The following is a 20,513-nucleotide window of genomic DNA, read 5'->3' on the forward strand; positions in this document are numbered from 1 at the left end:
CACACTGAGAATGAAGACGCCGGCGGGGAGGGGGGGAGAGGAGCGGAGCCCCGGCCGGCGCGTCGCTGGAGCGCTGGAGCAGGTAAGTGTCTGTTTATTAAAAGCCAGCAGCTACACTTTTTGTTGCTGCTGACTTTTAATAAACATACAAATGGCTGGAACTCCCCTTTAAGTAAACAAAATGTACAACACTGAACACCTTTTGTTTTGATGCAGCTGGAATATATTGCGTGGATTTAAACTAAAGCCACAGTTAGGCTTTAACCAATTGAGGACCACCCCATGTAACAATACTGCAGCAGGGCAGCCGCTCTATGGTGGTACATGGACGTAATATGCCAATTCCAGGTAGGGGGCGAGAGCCCCCTTCTCCCTCAATCTGTGTTGCTATTCAGTACAGCAGGTATGATTTATGGCCGGAACATGCTGATTGGCTTAGTGAGTCACAGTACTGAGCACTGTGTTTATTAACAACACAGGGCTCTGTACACGGAGCAGCAACGTAGCTATATTTGTCTTGTTGCAAAGCAAACGTCTCACATTGTTAGACACACAGTTAACCTTTTTTTTGCCCCAAATGTTAACTCCTTCCCAAACAGTGTCATTAGTACTGTGACAGTGTATTTCATGATTACTGTATAAGTGCCACTGGTGATGTCAGTTCTCCCCTAGTGTGTGTCCAATTGCCCACCGCACTGATCACCATTATACACCATTATACCAAAAAACAATTCCAGTATATATACACCATCATTTGTAGATGCTGTATAACTTTCTTTGGTCATTTTTTTTACCAAAGACAAGTAGCTGAAAACATTTTGGCCTGAATTTATGAAGAAATTTGATAAAAAAAAAATTAAATAATTATTATTGGATATGTTTTATTGAAGAAAATAAAAAATATTGTTTTTCAATTTTTTTGGTCTTTTTCGTTTGTCGAATAAAATGACCTCCAAAAGAAATCTACTTGTGTGAAAAAAATTATATAATTATTATTTGGGTACAGCGTGTCATGTAGGGCTGCAACTAACGATTATTTTCATAATCGATTAGTTGACCAATTATTGTTTCGATTAATCGTTTAATTGGATAATAGCCTTAAAAAAAATTAAAATTGCATTTTTACATTTTTATGGGCCAATTTGTTGTTGGGCAGATTACAAAACACAAATTGCCGGGAAAACACATGACATGCTTTTCTGCAGCTTCTCCATTGAAGTATATTGAACAAAAAAAAATAAAAAATAGCGCCGTTTTGCGTTAAAAAGTCCTCGCCCTTTCCAAATACGCAGCAGCTGAAAAAAAATCATGAATGTGAACGTGTCCCATAGGATAACATGTAAATGAACTGTAGTGCGTTTCTGCAAAAAGTACCAAAAAAAGAGGTGTGACCCCGGCTTGAGATGTTTAGTAACATTATGGGGTTAAAAAAACAAAAATTAGTACAAAAAGAGCAAATAATCGCTACTGTAAGGGGTTCATTTTTCTACTGTGGGACAGCGAAAGTAATATTTACAGTAGCGATTTGCTTTTTTGTACTATAAAGGGCTATTTTTTTTTTTTTTAACCCCATTATGTTACTGGCCGATTAATCGATTATGAAAATTGTAATCGATTAATTTCATAATCGATTAGTTGTCGATTAATCGATTAGTTGTTTCGGCCCTAGTGTCATGACCGCGCAATTGCCAGTTAAAGTAGCTCAGTGCCGAATAGCAAAAATTGCCCTGGCTATAATAGAGGGGAAAACCCCCCATAGCTTGATTGATTAAGCTGGATCAAATTAAATCAAATTTTCTCCTGTGATGAAATTCCACTTTTTGCACTTTAAAGTGGAGGTTCACCCGGAAATGTAGACATTAGAAACATTAACATTAACATTAGATTGAGGCTCATTTTGTCAAGGGGAATCGGGTATTTTTTTAAAAAACAAAGCAGTACTTACCGTTTTAGAGAGCGATCTTCTCCGCCGCTTCCGGGTATGGGCTGCGGGACTGGGCGTTCCTATTTGATTGACAGGCTTCCGACGGTCGCGTCTATCGCGTCACGATTTTCCGAAAGTAGCCGAACGTCGGTGCGCAGGCGCCGTATAGAGCCGCACCGACGTTCGGCTTCTTTCGGCTACTCGTGACGCGATGTATGCGACCGTCGGAAGCCTGTCAATCAAATAGGAACGCCCAGTCCCGAAGACCATACCCGGAAGCGGCGGAGAAGATCGCTCTCTAAAACGGTAAGTATTGCTTCGATTTTAAAAAAACTACCCGATTCCCCTAGACAAAATGAGCATCAATCTAATGTTAAAAAAAAATTTCGGGTGAAATCCCGCTTTAAGCTGTGCAGTCAGTGGGGGTGAAGAGGATTGGATAGACACAAAACTTTCCACAACGTCAGTTCCTGAACTGCAAATGAGCTTTTCCTATACAAGTAACCAATGTAAAAACGAAGCAAATGTACCTCCAACATTTTCTAATAACATGCTGCTTTTTAAATTAAATGGGGTAGTGCTGTATGTAGTGCTTTTTATACAGGGCTGCATGATGAACTGTTTTTGTTTCTCAGAGCCCTGCTTACGTAGCCAGTGCTGGAGCAGGATTCTGAGTACTGTGATAGTATGCTGCTCTGTGTCCCTCCCGGGGGGGGGGGGGAGGACCCTGCCTGAGCTGCCTCCCTCCCTTTACACTCTGTAACAACGCACAAAGCTGCATGGGTGAGCCAGCACTAGCTCACTATTATGTAACATCATCTCGGCATCTGCTGCACAATTTCAACCCTCCTGGGGATTACCGTATGATCACAAAGAGGAATTACGTAAATTCAGTAGACAAATATAAGCTTTGCTAACAAATTGTGGAGAGATCAGTTAAATAATCATAAGAGGTTTTTTTTTTGTTTTGTTTTTTTGCATCGTCATCCTATAAATACCATCTATAGACCTTTGGAAGGAAATTAAATTAAAAATAAAGATGCAGTTGAACTTGCAAACTGTAAAAGCCGGAGGAACATCAGATGTAACTGCTATACATACAGTAATAATAATAATTATAAACCTTAGTATCTGCTCAGAGACATGCTTATTCTTAAACTTCGGGGGCAATTCCAGCAGTGGTTTCACCGTGAAACACTGAATATCTGTTTTTCAGAAAGTAAAGGAAAATGCTGAGAAAATAAATTTTTCATCTTTGATTAATGTGCATCTAAATCCCATTTTTTTTTTCATCTTGGATAATCAAGGAAGGCGTTACCAGTCAGGTTTTTATTGTGGTCTAAATTCACACAAAAGAAAATGTACCCTCTTATTCGTCCTAGTAATCATTGTCACCGGGACTTAAAATGTAACTCCACTTTCGTGGGGGGAAAACAGCAAATAAAGAAAAATTGATATAGCGCATACCATTGCGACACTAATCATATTGTATTTGAATGTTATGTTATACTTCTTGCAATGTACATAGATCACCCAGATGGGAATGTTTTTTGTTTTTTTTTGCAACAAAAGTGTTGTTACACTTTAAAGTGGGGGGTTCACCCAAAAAAAAAAAAAAATTAACATTACATTCAGCCGAGTTGTCAGAATGAAATTAGGCTGTTTTTTTTTTTATTTCATTGCCGTACATACCGTATTTTCACCTCCGCTTCCGGGTATGTAATCTGCGGGACTGGGCGTTCCTAATTGATTGACATCCTTCCGACCGGCGCATACAGTGCGTCACGAGTTGCCGAAAGAAGCCGAACGTCGGTGCGCAGGCGTCGTATAGAGCCGACTCGCAGTCCGGCTTCTTTCGCCAACTCGTGACACGCTGTATGCGCCGGTCAGAAGGATGTCAATCAATTAGGAACGTCCAGTCCCGCAGATTACATACCCGGAAGCGGCGGTGAAAATACGGTATGTACGGCAATGAAATAAAAAAAAACAGCAACATTCTGCCAACTCGGCTGAATGTCATGTTAAAACATTTTTTTGGAGTGAACCCCTGCTTTAAAATGTGAGAAAATTCAACATTTTAAGTTTTAACGAACAGGAATAGAGGGGGAATTTGCCCACGGGCAGAGCTGTGCCAGTGACATCTGTCCAGGACAAGATTTCCTTTAGCTTGAATAGATCTACTCTGATTTCTTAGTGTGTTATGATACAGGAAGTAAAGGAAAATCTCCCTAATAGGACACAGACCCAATAAAAACAAAAAAAACAAACTAAAATCGGACTGTTTTAACGATTTCCTTCTTTATCCAAAACAAGAAGTTTTTGTTTTTAGATATGAGGGGAATTTAACAAAAATGGAGCTGACAGAATCTGGAGCAGGTGTGCATAGTAACCAATCAGCTTCAGTTTGTTCAGTAAAGCTTTGAAAATTAAAAGATAAAATCTGACTTCCATACACAGCTGCTTCAGATTATTTTTTTTTTTGTATTTTATCATATTCTAAAAAGGTGTAGCCAGAGAGTAACTGGTTCCAACCATAAAGACAAGGCTTGTGTAGTACCTGCTGATGGATACCAGTTTCAAGAGAACCTGTCAAGCTAACAAAGGACCTTTAGGAGAGACAATGGAAAAATACTACTAGGTTCCCTCAATGATGCCAACCTGGCAAATCATTGTGTCTTGGTCAAATGCAATATGCAGTTTTGGATCAAGATCCATTACATGGCATATATACATGGCATATATACAGTAAGACCCCTTTCACACTGGGACGCTTTGCAGGCGCTATAACGCTAAAAATATTGCCTGCAAAGCGTCCTGAAAGAGAGGATGCTGTCTCTCCAGTGTGAAAGCCCCAAGGGCTTTCACACTGGAGCGGTGCGCTAGCAGGATGGTAAAAAAAAGTCCTGCTAGCTTGGGAGCAGTGTGTATACCTCTCCTCCACCGCTCCTGTCCTTTGAAATGATTGGGCACCGCGGCTCTACCACCGGCAAAGCGCTGCTCCAGCAGTGCTTTGCAGGTGGTTTTAACCCTTTTTTGTCCACTAGCAGGGGTTAAAAGTGCCCCGCTAGCGGGCGCATATCAGTAAATTTTGCGGCTTAATATCGCCGCAAAATTGACGGTAAAGTGCCGCTAAAAATGGCGGTGCTTTACCGCCGACGCACCCACTGCCCCAGTGTGAAAGGGGCCTTAATTGGAGTCACTTCATTTAAAAACATGAGTGACACGTATGAATGTAAAAAGTATATTGTGACCGCAGTGTGTTGAAGAAAGTGGCTTTTCTGCATTAGTGACAAGAGTTCTAAAAATGTGTTTTTTGCGTTATGCATCTCTCCATTAGCTCTCCTTTCCTTCGTTACTCATCATGCTTCTGTTCATTATTCTACATGCATAATGCGCTGTTAAATTCAGGTAGGCCACAGCAGGCAAACAATACAAGAACCAGAATGTCGCTTCAGAGTAGCCAATCATTTTCCCTTCTTACCATGGGAAACAACCAGCACCAACTGTAGAGACAACTGTAGAGACAACCACTGCTTGTGAATATAAGTGATACCGATGCTCACACATCTATCAGCCATTATTAACTCCTACAGTGCCTGAATATTGCTAAACACAGGACCCTAAACTCGTTCATAATGGTCTACATACAAACTGTTATATTTATTAACAACGTGCACAGAGCTATAAAATGCGGTATCGTTGCCATCAATCACAATCCACCCCTTCAGTTCCATGTTAAGAGAATGAAAGTGGATTTCTGATTGGTGGTTATGGATTACTGCATTATGCTGTTCCTCATTTAGTAGAAGCCAACATTCTTTATATTCAAGGATACACTGTCCAGTAGAGTTCTTGATGTCATCTCCTGGTGCAGAAGTCGTCTTCATCTTTTCCGCATTGGGAAACTGGGTTAGCAGCCGAGCCTCAAAGTCTTCCCGTCGCTCGTACTCTTTCCCTCTGTAGATGAACACTTTGTTCTGCAAAACAGAAGGTAAAAACAGATTTAAGTGTGCAGATCACACAACCCAAAAAAAATGTTCTTCTTCCTTCAGTTCATAAGACCCAGATTTAATAACACCGGCCTTGAATATTAAAGTGCTTTTCAAAGGAACTGGTTAAGAGGTCAAACAAAAGTGCGATTTTCTTTGGTGTTTTGTACAGATAGGTAACTGAGAAGGATGCCCTATTAAATGGATGCATTTCCTTTTCTGAGGCAGAGTGGCCGTGGTGAGTTTATGCTTTTGTTATTTCACAGCCAGATGCAACATCCAAAGTTTAGGATCCCACATTCTGATTGGCTACTTAATATGATTACTGCTTTACAATGAAAGCATGGGAACCAAATGCCAGGAATATCCTCAGATCCCATGGTCCAGTTAGTGCTACAATTCGCTTACAGATTTAGCCATTCTGCCACTGGCAGCTCTCCTGCAAGGTCTCTTGGCAAATCTCATAAAATTTCTATGGAAAGGCTGTTTATCATGTGTCTCAACGATAGATGGCCTCTTAATAGGAATGAATGGGATTTTTCTGCTTATCCATGGGCTTCACAGTGTGGATGTGGCAGGAGCATGGATAGGTGAGTACAAGACTTTGAGCAGCAGTGCTGAAGGGGCACAGAAGCACGTTAAATAATAATTGTATGAACATATAGTTCTTATTTAACCACTGACAAGGTGGGTGTGTGTGTGTGTAGAGACTCTTTCTGGAATGGATTAGGTAAAGAAAAAAAGTTAACTTTTTTGTAGTTAAGTGTTAGGCTACTTTCACACTGAGGCTGTGAGAGCGTCAGCGGTAAATTGGCGCTAGTTTTAGTGGCGCTTTACCGTAATTTTAGCGGTGCTTTTCGGTCGCTAGAGGCCGAAGGTATTAATAAGCGACCGTGTAGCGCCGCTGCTGAAGTGCTTTGCAGGGGCTGTGGCAGCTCTGCCCATTCATTTCAATGTGCAGGGCAAGGTAGGAGTGGTGTATACTCCGCTCCTGCACCGCCCCAAAAGATCCTGCTTGCAGGACTTTTTCTAGCGTCCTGCAAGCACACATTTTGTTGCTAGGTTGTCTGTACCCCTCTTTAATACATTTCTTTGTATGTATATGGATTTGGCTTACACCCACCTTTTACAGGAACCTTTTTCTAAGTCGGAGAGACTTGAGATGCTCCCGATAGAAGGGTTCCATTGCACTTCATGTAGCGTAACCTGACATGCCGCCCCAGTGTGAAACGGCACTAAAACCTCAACCTAACTTAACTTCTCGCTAGCCCAAACGATAAATCTAACCTCACCTGATCCTAAACATAAACCTAGCTTTGCAATTTCCCCCAACTATATACTAGCCATAAACATAACCTCACTTGGCCCCTAAACAAGATTCATCCTAGTCCCTAAACCTCAATGTAGCCCTTAACCATTAAAATGTACCCCATACGCCAAGTCATAACCCCACCTGGTCTCTTAAATCTCAACATAACACCCCAGCCCTTAAACCACAACCTAACCCTTTATCTCACTTAACCCTAAACCTCAACCTAACTTTACCTGGCCCCCCAAAAAAACTAATCTCAGCTAATATCCTAGCGGCAATATTATCAAGATAAATACTATTAGCCAGATTCAGAAAGACTGGCTTAACTTTGAGGCGGCGTAGCGTATTGCATTTACGCTACGCCGCCGTGAGTCAGAGAGGCAAGTGCTGTATTCACAAAGCACTTGCCTTCTAAGTTACGGCGGCGTAGCGTAAATGGGCCGGCCTAAGCGCGCCTAATTCAAATGAGGAACAGGGGGGCGTGTTTTATGTTAATGACTCGTGACCCGACGTGATTGACGTTTTTAACGAACGGCGCATGCGCCGTCCGTGGACATATCCTAGTGTACATTGCTCCAAAGTACGCCGCAAGACGTATTGGTTTCGACGTGAACGTAAATTACATCCAGCCCCATTCACGGACGACTTCCGCAAACGACGTAAACATTTTAAAATTTGACACGCGAACAACGTCCATACTTAACATTGGCTAGGCCAGCTTTTTGTTCGACTAACTTTAAGCCGGAAAAAGCCTTATGTAAACGACGTAAAAAAATGCGCCGGGCGCACGTACGTTTCTGAATCGGCATATCTAGCTCATTTGCATATTCTACGCCGAAATCAACAGAAACGCCACCTAGCGGCCAGCGTAAATATGCACCCTAAGATACGACGGCGTAGGAGACTTACGCCGCTCGTATCTTAGCCTAATTTAAGCGTATCTGGTTTCCAGAATACGCTTAAATTTACGACGGCGTAGATTCAGAGTTACGACGGCGTATCTACTGATACGCCGGCGTCAACGTCTCTGAATCTGGCTATATATGCTGTCATTAAATGTAATTCTTTCTTATGAAATTAGTGCACAATTCTAAGACATTTTAGCACCAACATGCAAAAACGCTAACTTGATGTTGCTAAAAAGCCATGTACTATGAAATCTACATGCCAAAAACAGTAGTTATAACTGGAGTTGCCTTTAAAAAGAAAATCCAGGGACCAAGTTCAACCACATTAATGCTTTCCAGGAAATATGCTGTCATGTGTATTCAATGTAGTCCACTCCTCACGTGTTGGTGGGTCTGCTTCCATATACAGTAAAATTCCCTCTCTCTGCTTGACATGTCACCAATCAGATTCAACAATCCAAAACAGTTATGAACCTCTATGGCTGTGAGAAATTTCTAAGTAGGGACACTTTAGATATATCAAGCTCTCAGTAGCTGTGTGACAACCATGAACATGTCGTGGCTGTTTTTGGGAGACACTTCCCCTCCATTTCAAACTGCAAAGTCAAACAAGTTGACCAGATTACCAGCAAAAGTGAACAAGATAAATTGCTGCACTACCGCTTCATCTGCATAAAAACAGGATTTCCATTAATTTGGAATGCTGGAAGGAGTGTTCCTTTAAGAACGGAACAGAGGTTTTTTTTTTGTTTTAATCTGGCAATCTAAATACTGTGCTAATACAAACAGCCAGCAGACACAAACATGCCTTGCCCATGTGACCTTTATTTAATGTTTGCAGCTCAATATTAGTGGCAATCCTGGCAGAAATAAAACAGGGTATTAACGTATTTAATAAGATTGCCAGCAGGCAATGGATTCCTACTTTTGCTGACCTACTTCTGTACAAATTTTAACTTATTGCAGCTTTCGTACACAATATAAAAAAAAAAACCTTCCAGTGAGTTATATAAGGTGAATTCATCAAACATAAATGCACAAAAAGTAAATAATTGACAAGGGTGCCAAAGACAAATTGAAAGCAGGAGGCCAGGGAAGCTTGTTTTAAAATAAATCTTTGTCAGCAGTGCATTACAGAGGCAATCAAACATTACCACTCCTCGGCTAATGTACGGTAGTGACAAAACGACCCCTTGCGCAACGATTTGTGAAAAATTCTAAATGCGGCGCACACACACACGCAGACCTGTTGGATTGTGAAGGAAAATCTGGCCTGGATAAATAAAGATGTCCTAAATGCAATTCCCAGCTGGCATCATTCACTCCTCTAACACGCACGTTATGTGCCTAAGCTGCAGAATTGCTTGTTGGGCCTACAGATTGAATTTCTATGCAGGCCAGACAGCCAGTGGCAGGGTACTGCCTGATGCTGCAGAGATACTTGACCATTCACTGCCATTATACTTATGGATTTATAGCACAACGGAATTTATTTATTTAAAAAAAAAAAAAAGCTCATTTATTTAATGGAATACCGAGACATGCACTCTTCAAAGGTCCACTAAATATAAAAATAAAGATGCGTGTCTTGCATGAAAAGGCTTTTAAAATAAACATTTTGGGATAGTTAAACTAAATATCTCTAAAACCGAGCTGGTAATATTTCCCCCCCTCCATGACTTTTCCATCAAAATCAATAATGCAACCATCAATCCCTCCCCTTATAACAGGGCACTAGGTGTAATACTAGACTCTGACCTGTCCTTTCAGCTCCAAATCCATTCACTGTTGAAAGTTTGTAGAATTTACCTTCGTAACATCTCTAAAATACACCCCTTTTTAATAAAACCACCAAGCTCATCATTCACTCCCTTGTTATCTCTTGCCTTGACTATTCCAACTTCCTTCTCATTGGCCTGCCTCTCCATAGTCTATCCACTCTTCAGTCTATCATGAATGCGGCTGCCAGAGTTATCCACCTTACCAACCGCTCAGTGTCTGCCACCCCTCTCCTCCAATCCTTCCACTGGCTCCCGATCGCCCAGCAAATTAAATTCAAAATACTAATCACAACATACAAAGCCATCCACAACTCTGCCCCGAGCTACATCACCAATCTTGTCTCCAAACTTCACCCAAACCGTCCTCTACGCTCCTCTCAAGCTCCCTTGTCTCCTCCTCCCATGGAACTCTCTAACTCAACCTGTCCGGCTATCTCCTACTCTAGCTTCCTTCAGGCAATCCCTGAAAACTCATCTCTTTAGGGAAGCCTATCACGTCTCCAACTAATCTTTTACCACTTCCATCAGCTCATTCCCCACAGTTACAACCCTTTTGTACCACCAGCCCCATCTTTTTATGTTTCAATAGTGTTTATTAAATTTCTTGCACAAAGATTTATATATCAGCGTCACTTCTCTCCATAAGTAAAAATTTGACAATCTAGTCAACATAACTGCGTGCCAATTCCTATTTGGGGTTACGATTCCCCGTATTGAATGGAAAACCACATCATACAACTGGCAAATAAGACGCTATTAACCTTTTCTTCAGATATGCAAAAAGGAGGTAGTAAAGCAGAAAAACAAGGGGTTTCACTCCCGTTGGGGAATGACAGTAAAAGAAAAGAAGAGATAAGAAAGAAGAGGGGGAAAGGGGGGAGTTGGGGCTCCGCGCTCCTTAAAAATAGTCCACAAGATAAACCTAAGAACCACTCGACCCAGAGTCTCCAGTTATATAGGAGATCCATGGATCCCAGACTTTATGGAACTGTTTCATCTTGTCCTGCGTGATTGCCGTTAGCCGCTCATTCAGCATTAGCCAGGACAAGTTGTGTTTAATTTGATCAAATGGCAAGGCTGCTGACTTCCAGTTCTTTGCTATGGTTATTTTCGCTGAGGTGAATATGAATGCCACCAACCTTCTCTGGGATCCTGAAGCGTCAGGTATCTTACCCCCAGGAGCGCATGTTTTGTAGCTTTAACTAAATTGATCTGAGTCAGGGACAGCCCCACCTTTTTAGATGGTAAGCTCTTCTGAGCAAAGCCCTCTTAATCCTCTTGTATTTTATTGCATTGTAACTGTATTGGCTTCCTTTTATATTGTAAACCGCTGCGTAAACTGTTGGCGCTATATAAATTCTGTATAATAATAATAGTTATGGTCATAGCCAACCAGAAACTCCCTGCTTTACCTTGAAGACTGACTGCTGTGTTCTGAATCCCAAATCATTAATTTAAGCTCAACTCTGCTTGACCATTGATTGCGGTTATTTATTTATTTTACTTACCCTGAGAAATGTTGGAAATCCCTGTCCATAATACCCAACTGCAAAGTAATCAGGCTTTGGTCGAATGACTTTCACAATGTTTTCAAAGAACTGTGCTTGCTTTTTCTGGAAGAGGGAAGAAAAATGAAAGTTGGCGAAGCCATTGTGAAGATTAATAAGCACATTGTGTTGAGGCAGTTGTTGCTGTAAGAAGCTATGTTAAAAGAACAGTCTATGAACTGCTATAATTCCAAAAACCTACTGTTTATTTGTGTGGCAGCTTTTCTAAAGGTACAATATGAACTTATGTTTGCAAAACAGCTCCTCCCTGAATCTCTATCCAAGAGCAAGGGGTGCAACTAGAAGCAGAACCAATAGTAGATAAGGATGGGCAGAACTCGAATGGCGAACCCAATTAAAGTGTATGAGAGCCGAACATGAAAAATAAAAAAGTGCCCATTTTGAAGGTTTAAATGCAAGTAATTGGCCATAAAAGGGGTATGGGGTCTGGGTACTGCCCTGGGGGAAATGTATAAAAAAAATATCCACCATACCAGGCCCCTCACTCCTCCCCCCCCCCCTTTCCTGACCTGCCAGGCTGCATGCCCGGATAAGGGTCTGGTATGGAATAAGAAAAAAAAAAAAACTGGCGTGGGGTCTACTCCAAATCCATACCAGACCAGAAGGTCTTGTTTTTATTGTTCACAAAATATCTCAGGTAAAATTACTATCGGATGTAGGAGGCGTAGAATTTGACCCTTTCATTTCTACAATGATTGACAAAAAATCTCAGGTAAAGAGTGTTTAATGACTTCAATACTTAGCACTTTCACCCCCATTCTGACCAGGAAAATTTTCAGCTTTGCATATGACATTTTAATATTTTTTATAATTTTTTGATAAACAAATGATAAAAGACCGAAAATATTTAAAATTTTTTTTTTTTTATAGTTTGTTATAAATTGTAACAAATACATTTTTTTTCTCCTTCACTGATTTGCGCCGACGAGGTGGCACTGATAGGCAGCACTGATTATCGGTGTACATGTCCCCTGTCACACTTGCCAGTTACCAACTTACCTTTCCTCACGCTTTGACAGCACATGAGGAGACTACTGCCGATAACCGGCAAATCTGTTCACATTGTGATCAGCTGTGATTGGACATAGCTATTCACATAGTAAAGGGCCGCTGTGATTGGTGGCCCTTTACCGCGATTAGAGTGCGCTGAATGCTCACCCCAGGGGGCATGGTTCCGGGAGGACATCCATGGATGCCCTCCCGGAGATGCATGAAAACGTAAGCACACCTCTGTCTTCAAGGGAGACTGGCTACATGTGGCAGTTTACCCCCCTTTGTTAGTCCCCACATTGTTGCACTGCTCATGTGCCTCCAGAAAGGGCTTCCTCCCATGTGTTTGGGCAGGATCTTTCCGGGAATCGACCCTCGGCCCAAGACTACGGAAGCCTGCCAGCCTTACACAACAGATGTGTCTAAGCTGTAAGAAAATGACTGAAACCCTTTGTTGTGATCTTTGAGAATAAAATATTTCACATTACAAGCGTCTAGAGAGATTAGAAGCAGCTTGTTTTAAAGCTCTATTACTGGCTTTAATGTCCATAGTCTGGGCACAGGTGAGCCTTTAAAAAGCTAGCATGTAAACATAACTGAGGCACCAGCAACTCATAGGGGTTAATAGTCCTGTGTTACAACTACTTAGTATTTTGCAGAGCAAACCATCTTTTGAAATACAAAGTGGACCAACATGATCATGTGACCTGATTTTAGCAAACAATTTATTTTTGTTTTACTGCATGTGCCAGTAGTCTATTCTGATGCATTTTGTCCACCTGAAAGTTGTTTACTGCATATTGTGTAACAATGGCCTTTGCAAGATCTGTCAAATCACAATTTGAATAAAAATTTTCAAAGAAAATGACTACAATAATATTTCACAATAACAGCAACAACTATGGCCATCAATGTCAGAAACAAAACTCACCAGCAGTTCACTCAGCTGCTCATAGTCAAACATCTCATTCTCATATTGCTCAGCCAGCTCTTTGCCAAGGGTGATCGCTTCCTCCCACATCTGTCCAGACAATATATATTACAAAGAAAAAAGTCATGTATAAAACAAAATTCAAGAAACATTTTTATTTTCATAAGGAATGCAAACTAATTGAATCTCTGTTTTCCCACAGACTACTGAGAGTGGTGTGCAAAGATTTTGTCAGAGTAGCTCAATTAATATTGATGGAGCAAAATGTGAGCTTGGACCTTTTCGTAAAAGATGGAAAAGAATGCAAGTGATGTACCCTTTGGTAAAGATATTTGGGGGGGCAAAGTCCCTATTACAAGCTAAAGCCCATATGTATGGAAACACCAAACATTTAAAAACTAGAGTACACTGGTTGGTAAAGCATCCATTTAGAAATTCTCTGTTGCTCAGGTGCTGCTACAGCATGGGGATGTGATGACTACAACATAAGGAGCCATTTCACATAACCACTACCGCCATTCACAGTTATACAAATCAGAAAAAAGATGAGTTAGGATGCTTTAATGCAGAACTTCACCCAAAAGATGAAATTCTGCTCTTTCTCCTTCACCTCTCTGCTATATTTGGAACTTTTTTTGGGGCTAGGGGAAATCTGGTACCTAGTTTTGACAGGTACCCACTCCCACTTCTGTTCAGCTCGCCGAGGCTATTTGAGAGGAATTTCTCCTCCCCAGCTCGTGTAGTGTGGCTCGGACATGCACAGTAGGCACCCGACTGTGAAGCCACAACTGGCTGCCCACAGTTAACATGCTGGTGCCAGGGACCTGAGGAACGGTGAAGAATCGGCTTGGGTGAGGACAGAGCTGGATCCCTGGACAGACGAGTGTCTGTTTGTTAAAAGTAAGCAGCTACAGTTTTTGTAGCTGCCGACTTTTAAAATGTTCCCCGAACTGAACAACTACTTTAAAGCTAACCCATAAAATGCTGTGAAGAAGAGGTGTGAATCACAAGACAGACTGAAGAGCATTTGAACTCTCCTAGTATGATACAATTGATGTATTGGGTAAAAAAACGCGTATTTAGTTGTTTACCTGGAATTTCACTTTAAATAAGTATATAATGTCAGTTAAAAAAGAAAATGTGTATGACTTGTGTTTGCCAAGAAAACTAAGTGATATAGCAAGAAGGGAGTACGTGGGAGAAAAGAGACAAAAGGCCACGAAGACTACATATCATTTCAAGGAAACTTCAACAGATATATCAATCTTTACATTTACTTTTCAGGTGAATGTAATGTAATGAGAACAGTCAAAATGTCAAGTCACTGAAGTAACCTGGCTGCTTTGCAGAGAGTTGTAAATTCTCTTTTATTGCCGCAGGGGATTGTAGCCATCAATCATTCATTTCCTATAATGTTGTGTGGCACTCACGCTATCTGTGCAAGCATGATCAGAGACCCAGAGGATTCCAATATTTTCTACAGCAGACAAATGTCGTGCCCAATATTGGAGAGGAAAACAGGTAACATTAACTGGTGTTCCTGCTTGTGCCAGACACGTCCTTTAAACTCCAGGCAACAAGTCAAATCATTCAATGAATGGCTAATGGAAAAAAAGCAAACACTAAGTGCATTAAAGTCAGAAATCCACCATGAAAACCACTCTTTAATTTTCCATCACAGATAGGCTGCATAGGTCTTTCAGAGGTCACTCGGGATGGGGCTGCAGCCATTCTGTACAATACTTTACATCCAGAACTTCAGTTCTTTGTATCATTTTGTGCAGACTACATGCAAGGTGGAGGAGCTTACATACTTTTTTTTCTGAAAGATCATGGTTCTGCATAACAAATAGGAAGCGTTCGGAATCTGTAGATTTTGTTCAGGATAGGAGGTTTCCAGAATATCAAGTTCTTAATTTAAAAAAAATAATTGCTGGTTAAACTAAGCAATCGTTTCTTTGATCTTTGGCTGCAAAAGGCTTTCGGAGATCCTATGGCAGGACTGCAGCCTCTTGCTAGTGACTCTTTTCAATCCATAAGCTCTGAAGTTCCCTTGCCTGTAATGCTTCTTGTGTGTGGGGGGGGGGGGGGGTAGAGCAAGGGCATGAATAATTTCTTTCTTAAAGATTTGTTGTGCATAATCTGATGAGGGTAGATGGGATTAGGTGTTATTATAATATTAGGTAATGAATGAAGAAAGGGGTTAGCATAGAAAGTCGTTTTGTGTACCACAGGCATTAAACAATGAAAGAACGAATATTTTTCATTCTCATTGTAGTGTGCCTTTAAAGGGAAGCTATAAAGGTTTAGGGATTATTTTTTTGTATACACAGGATTACCACAGCACTTAGTTTTCCCAAATAGAGAGCCCAGCAGAGCACGTCTTATGAAAGAAATTCTGTCTCTAATTGATTCTCTGTGATGAGCCATACAGAGTCACTGCTTTGACTCATTTGCACGTGCGTGATTTTTTTGCTTGAACTATTGAGCTCTGTAAATATATATATATATATATATATATATATATATATATATATATATATATATATATATATTTTCCACAAAAGTTTCCTTGCTCTTTTTCCCCATATCCTAAGTGGGTCTAGTACCCCCCCCCCCCCATTCCCCTAAATCCATGTGTTAGATTTGCCTTCGATCTTGGACAGCAGCCTACAGAATTATTTTCCTTCATTAACTACTCGATCCTACTATATCAAATGAAAATACAACTATCCATACACATCTCAAATCTACTTGCCAAAAGAAAAATATAACTGATCAATTTTCAATCTTGACTATAAAAAAGGAAAACCTATACAAAATGCCTGTACATTATCTCCTTCCCTAATTGCGTAAAAATATAAAATGCCTCTAAAATTGTGTGAATAATAATAAAAAAAATTACTAAGCTGGAGGGTAATTGCTCTCCATTGAAGGATGCCTTGCTAGACCTGTTTGATGTCATTATGAAATATTACACAGATGTAATCTCTCAGATGTATAACATAATACAGAGTTCTTCATCAAACAAAGGGCTTCTGTCATAAACCTTTTCAATAGCTAAAATGGTAACCATGAACTCTGGGTCAGGCTCCTTAACAGGTTTTAATCACAAACTTTTTCAAAGAGCACCAATAATCTAAAGAATGGCCAATGCTGCCACTACATACTGGCCAGAGCTCCACCTAGCCCAGCAGGGTATCTTCAGGAGCTTAATAATGCAGGATTTAATAAATCACATCCACCCTTCCAAGGCCATTGAGATAAAAAGGTAAAGCAGCCTTTCTTCCATTAGAAAAAACAAACATTTATTGTCTCAGCTTTTAGAATGAGACAATAAATGTCTTTAGACTGAGACGTTCACATTTTTTAAATGCAAAAACACACCTATAGTGATTACTGTGATGTTCATGTTAAAACCTGAAGCATATTCTACGCTACTTTTGTATTATTCGGTCTTGTACCTCCATAGGTTTTTTTTTTTAAAAGTTTTTTACTTGTAAATGCCTGAAAATACCCTTACCCCTTAGTGTTACTGTAAGTCCTGTCCTCAGACTTCAGCTCTCAACTCCAGCTTACTCTGATGCTTGTACTCATGCCATCATGCATGTGCTTAACCAGCCATGCACAATGGCGGTCGTCCCGAGAGCATGTGCCAGCTAAAACTTCTATTCTCTATGTCTGTGCCAGACTGCCCAGCTAACTTTAACGAAGTGAGCGTGGCAGGGTAATTAAAAACAGGTGGTGTTTCACAGAGAACATACAGTTTAAAGTGACTTTATTTACTTGCTTACCTAACGTTAGTTACTAACGGTTTTCAGTACAGTAACTCAGCACCCCCCCCCCCCCCTTCAATCACTTCCAAGATAAAATGTCAGCAACATGTACGGTTTACATAGAGTTTACAATTAGTCAGGACTGACTGGTAGCAAAAGAAGGCAAGCATGTCTTGCACTCCCTGTTGCAACTATTATAGAGAAGGGGGGGTGTCTTGCTTTCTATTAGGGTGTTATAAGATTACAAATGATGCTAAGGGGGGGGGGGTATCAATGACATTGATTGAGTTAGCTGTTGAAAGCTGGAAATTCCAATAGGTACGTTTTATCAAAGTAGTGTGTGATACCGCCCACAGGCAATAATCCATAATGAACGGGCCCTTTGAGAGATCAGCAAGGCCAAGAACTCAGCAACAGGGTGAGTAGTCCTTTGTAGACATTTTGAAGCAAGAAAATCTCAACGGTCCACTAACCCTTAGTGTCTTGTGCATAAGGCCATCCATGGTTTTGGACCGGGCTATCTCAGAGAAAAATTCATCAGACATGTGCCTACTAGATCACTGCGGTCTGAGAATTTGGCTTTGTTGAACATCCCCAAATTTGCTAAAAACAAATGTGGTGGGAGGACCCTGGAAGTTCAAGGAGCTCAGTTCTGGAACTCCTTGCCCCTTCATATAAGACTGGAAAATGATCTCCTAAAGTTTAGGAGATTGTTAAAAACACGGCTATATATCCAGGCTTTCGGGGTGACTTAAATTTTAAGTATTCTGATAGCTCAAAATTTTATATATTTAGCTTTGTATGTTTTATATTTTTTATTCGCTGATTGTTATTGTTTTATTGTCACTTGTTTGGTCGATGTAGTTTTTGCCCCTTTTCTGTTCGGTTTTTATCCCGCCAGCGCATCGAGGCACGTGTGTAAGACTGCGCTGTGTTTATAAGCATTTTAATAAATAAATAAATAAACAAACCCTTTTCCACCCACAATGTACAGTATATATGAAAATGTCTTACTACCATGTCCCACCCCGAGAATGTGTTCCTAAACATCCCCAAGCAGAACAGCCTCCATCTGGTCATGAAAGTGTTAAAGACTGAGCCCTTCATGAGGAAGAAGTAACAGAAAGCAATGAAAATGAAAAGAGAAGAAAAGCTGGGTTTACGTGTTGTGCATGGAGCATGAAGAAGAAAGAGACATATTTCTATTTTTTCTTAAACTGATTAGCTACCGTCCTGTGTATGGTCTGCTTTATACACTGATAACTAAGCAGGGATGATTTCCAACAGAGAGGAACTAAGTGACAGAATATAAAGGTCTTCAGGCTTTTGACAACAGTAAAATGTGAAGTTCGCCCTCTGTTCCCAGTTGTTCCTTACATAAGAAAAGGTCAGCCATGGAAGCTGCTGGAAGCTGCAGCTGTCGTGAACAGCAAAGAGACATAACACACTTTCATATTAGCAATTTCTACAGGAAATCCCCCTAAATCATTTAAAAAATGGGTACATTTTAGTACCCAGAATTTATTTTACAAGTACCATCCTTTAAACCACTACCACATTTTTAAAATACAGCTTAAAGGGATCTTTTACTCTCAAAAATGCCTACACTTGTGCACCATCATGGCTGCTTACTGTGGGGTTGTTGGGCTATAACGGACTCATTAAAAAAAATTAAATCCAAGCAACTTTCATTACTCAGGTAGCCTCAAATATACCCATTGTACTCCTCCCCTGAAAGAGCTCAGTTTCAAAGCTTTAAGTACTTTTACTATTCATACAAAGGTGGAAGTGTTTTCCAGTTTCCAGGTTGATTTACAGCCATCATGAGATATGAAGGCAATCATTGCTAATGACCCCTTCTAAATGCTTGCTGTCTGGTGGGATAAAATACCAGCCAACCAACCAGTACTGAAAGGGGTCAAGAACCAGGAAGATGAATCGCTTAATTAGGAACTATAGGGTGCGATTCATTGGGTGATTAGCCCTCTGAATAATTAATAGATAATTTAATCAAGTGTTCCACAGTCACATTCACCCAACTTGCAAATAGGATAAATGTGCACCAGGCAATTAAGCGGCTGGCCGGTGAACACCCATCGGATCTCCCATTTCAGGCAGTGTGCAGTCAAATCTGCAAACCCTTTGTGGTACTGGAACTCCGTATGACCATATCTATCCTGTTGCAAAACACCTTATAGGAGAAAAAAAACAGGGGTGTCAAACTAAATTTCATTGTGGGCCGCATCAGCATTAAGATTGCCCTCAAAAGGGGGGGTTGTATCTGTAAGCGCATCCCCTCCCCTTTACATTAGAAGTCAAGAGCCGCCCCTACATCAGAAGCTGAGTCCCCACTCTCCCTTACATCACAGTACACTCCCTTTCCTTAGGCCGCTGCTGGGAAGAAGCTGAATGCATTGCTTGAAAGCAGAAAGTAATGCCCCATACACACAAGCGGAATTTTCGCCAGCAAAAGTCTGGTGTGAGCTTTTCATTGGAAATTCCGACCGTGTGTATGCTCCATCAGACTTTTACTGTTGGAATTTCCGCCAGGAAAAGTTTGAGAGCAGGTTCTCAATTTTTCAGTCGAAAAAAAATTCCTATCGGAAAATACGTTCGTCTGTATGGAATTCCAACAGGAAAAAACACACGCATGCTCGGAAACAATTCAACACATGCTCAGAAGCATTAATCTTATTTTTCTCGCCTTGTCGTAGTGTTGTACGTCACCACGTTCTAAACGCTCGAAAGTTCAGAGAACTTTTGGGTAATGGTGTGTATGCAAGCCAAGCTTGGGCGGAATTCCGTTGGAAAAACCATCCAACTTTTTTCCGATGGAAATTCTGCTCGTGTGTACGCGGCATAAGGGTCTGGAATAGGACCAGAGGAGGGCTGGAGCTCTCCTGCAGCTGCAGGAGAGTTGCGAGGGCCACATGAAATGGCATGAAGGGCCAGATTCGGCCCACGGCCTTGTGTTCGACACCTGTGATATAGGGAGTATGTGGTGACAACAATGGTCATGCCAATGCTCACATTTAGCTAAGAAAGTGAAGATTTGCACACAAGTGTACTGTGGAGCTGGGCTCTCCAGCCAACCTAAAGATGCTGTTTAGAAGCATTTACATACCTGAGAGTGCTTTCTTCTGACAGGAAAAACAGCAGGATTAACCATTTTTTTTGCTGAGAACCAATCTCTCAGTGGCTGCATGAGTATGGTCTGTATGTAAGGCCTCGTACACACAACCGAACATGTTTGCTGAAACTGGTCCGCGGACCAGTTTCCGCGGACATGTTCGGTCGTCTGTACGGCCGACCGGAACGGATTCCCGGCCGAGCA

General features: G+C 41.0%; 1 protein-coding gene across 2 annotated transcripts in view; it reads right to left on the reverse strand.

Annotated features, from left to right (window-relative positions):
• The window catches only part of DOCK1 (dedicator of cytokinesis 1), a 529,562-nt gene that overhangs the window by 58,520 nt on the left and 450,529 nt on the right, over positions 1-20,513 (reverse strand). For both annotated transcript variants that reach the window (XM_040361423.1, XM_040361424.1), the window contains exons 39-42: positions 13,404-13,493; positions 11,423-11,527; positions 5,760-5,901; positions 3,048-3,129 (exon numbers count right to left, since the gene is read on the reverse strand). In XM_040361423.1, coding sequence (XP_040217357.1) covers positions 3,048-3,129; positions 5,760-5,901; positions 11,423-11,527; positions 13,404-13,493 — 419 coding nt within the window. The remainder of the gene's footprint in view (positions 1-3,047; positions 3,130-5,759; positions 5,902-11,422; positions 11,528-13,403; positions 13,494-20,513) is intronic.

This window comes from Rana temporaria, chromosome 8 (genome assembly GCF_905171775.1).
Source record: "Rana temporaria chromosome 8, aRanTem1.1, whole genome shotgun sequence".
NCBI lineage: Eukaryota > Metazoa > Chordata > Amphibia > Anura > Ranidae > Rana > Rana temporaria.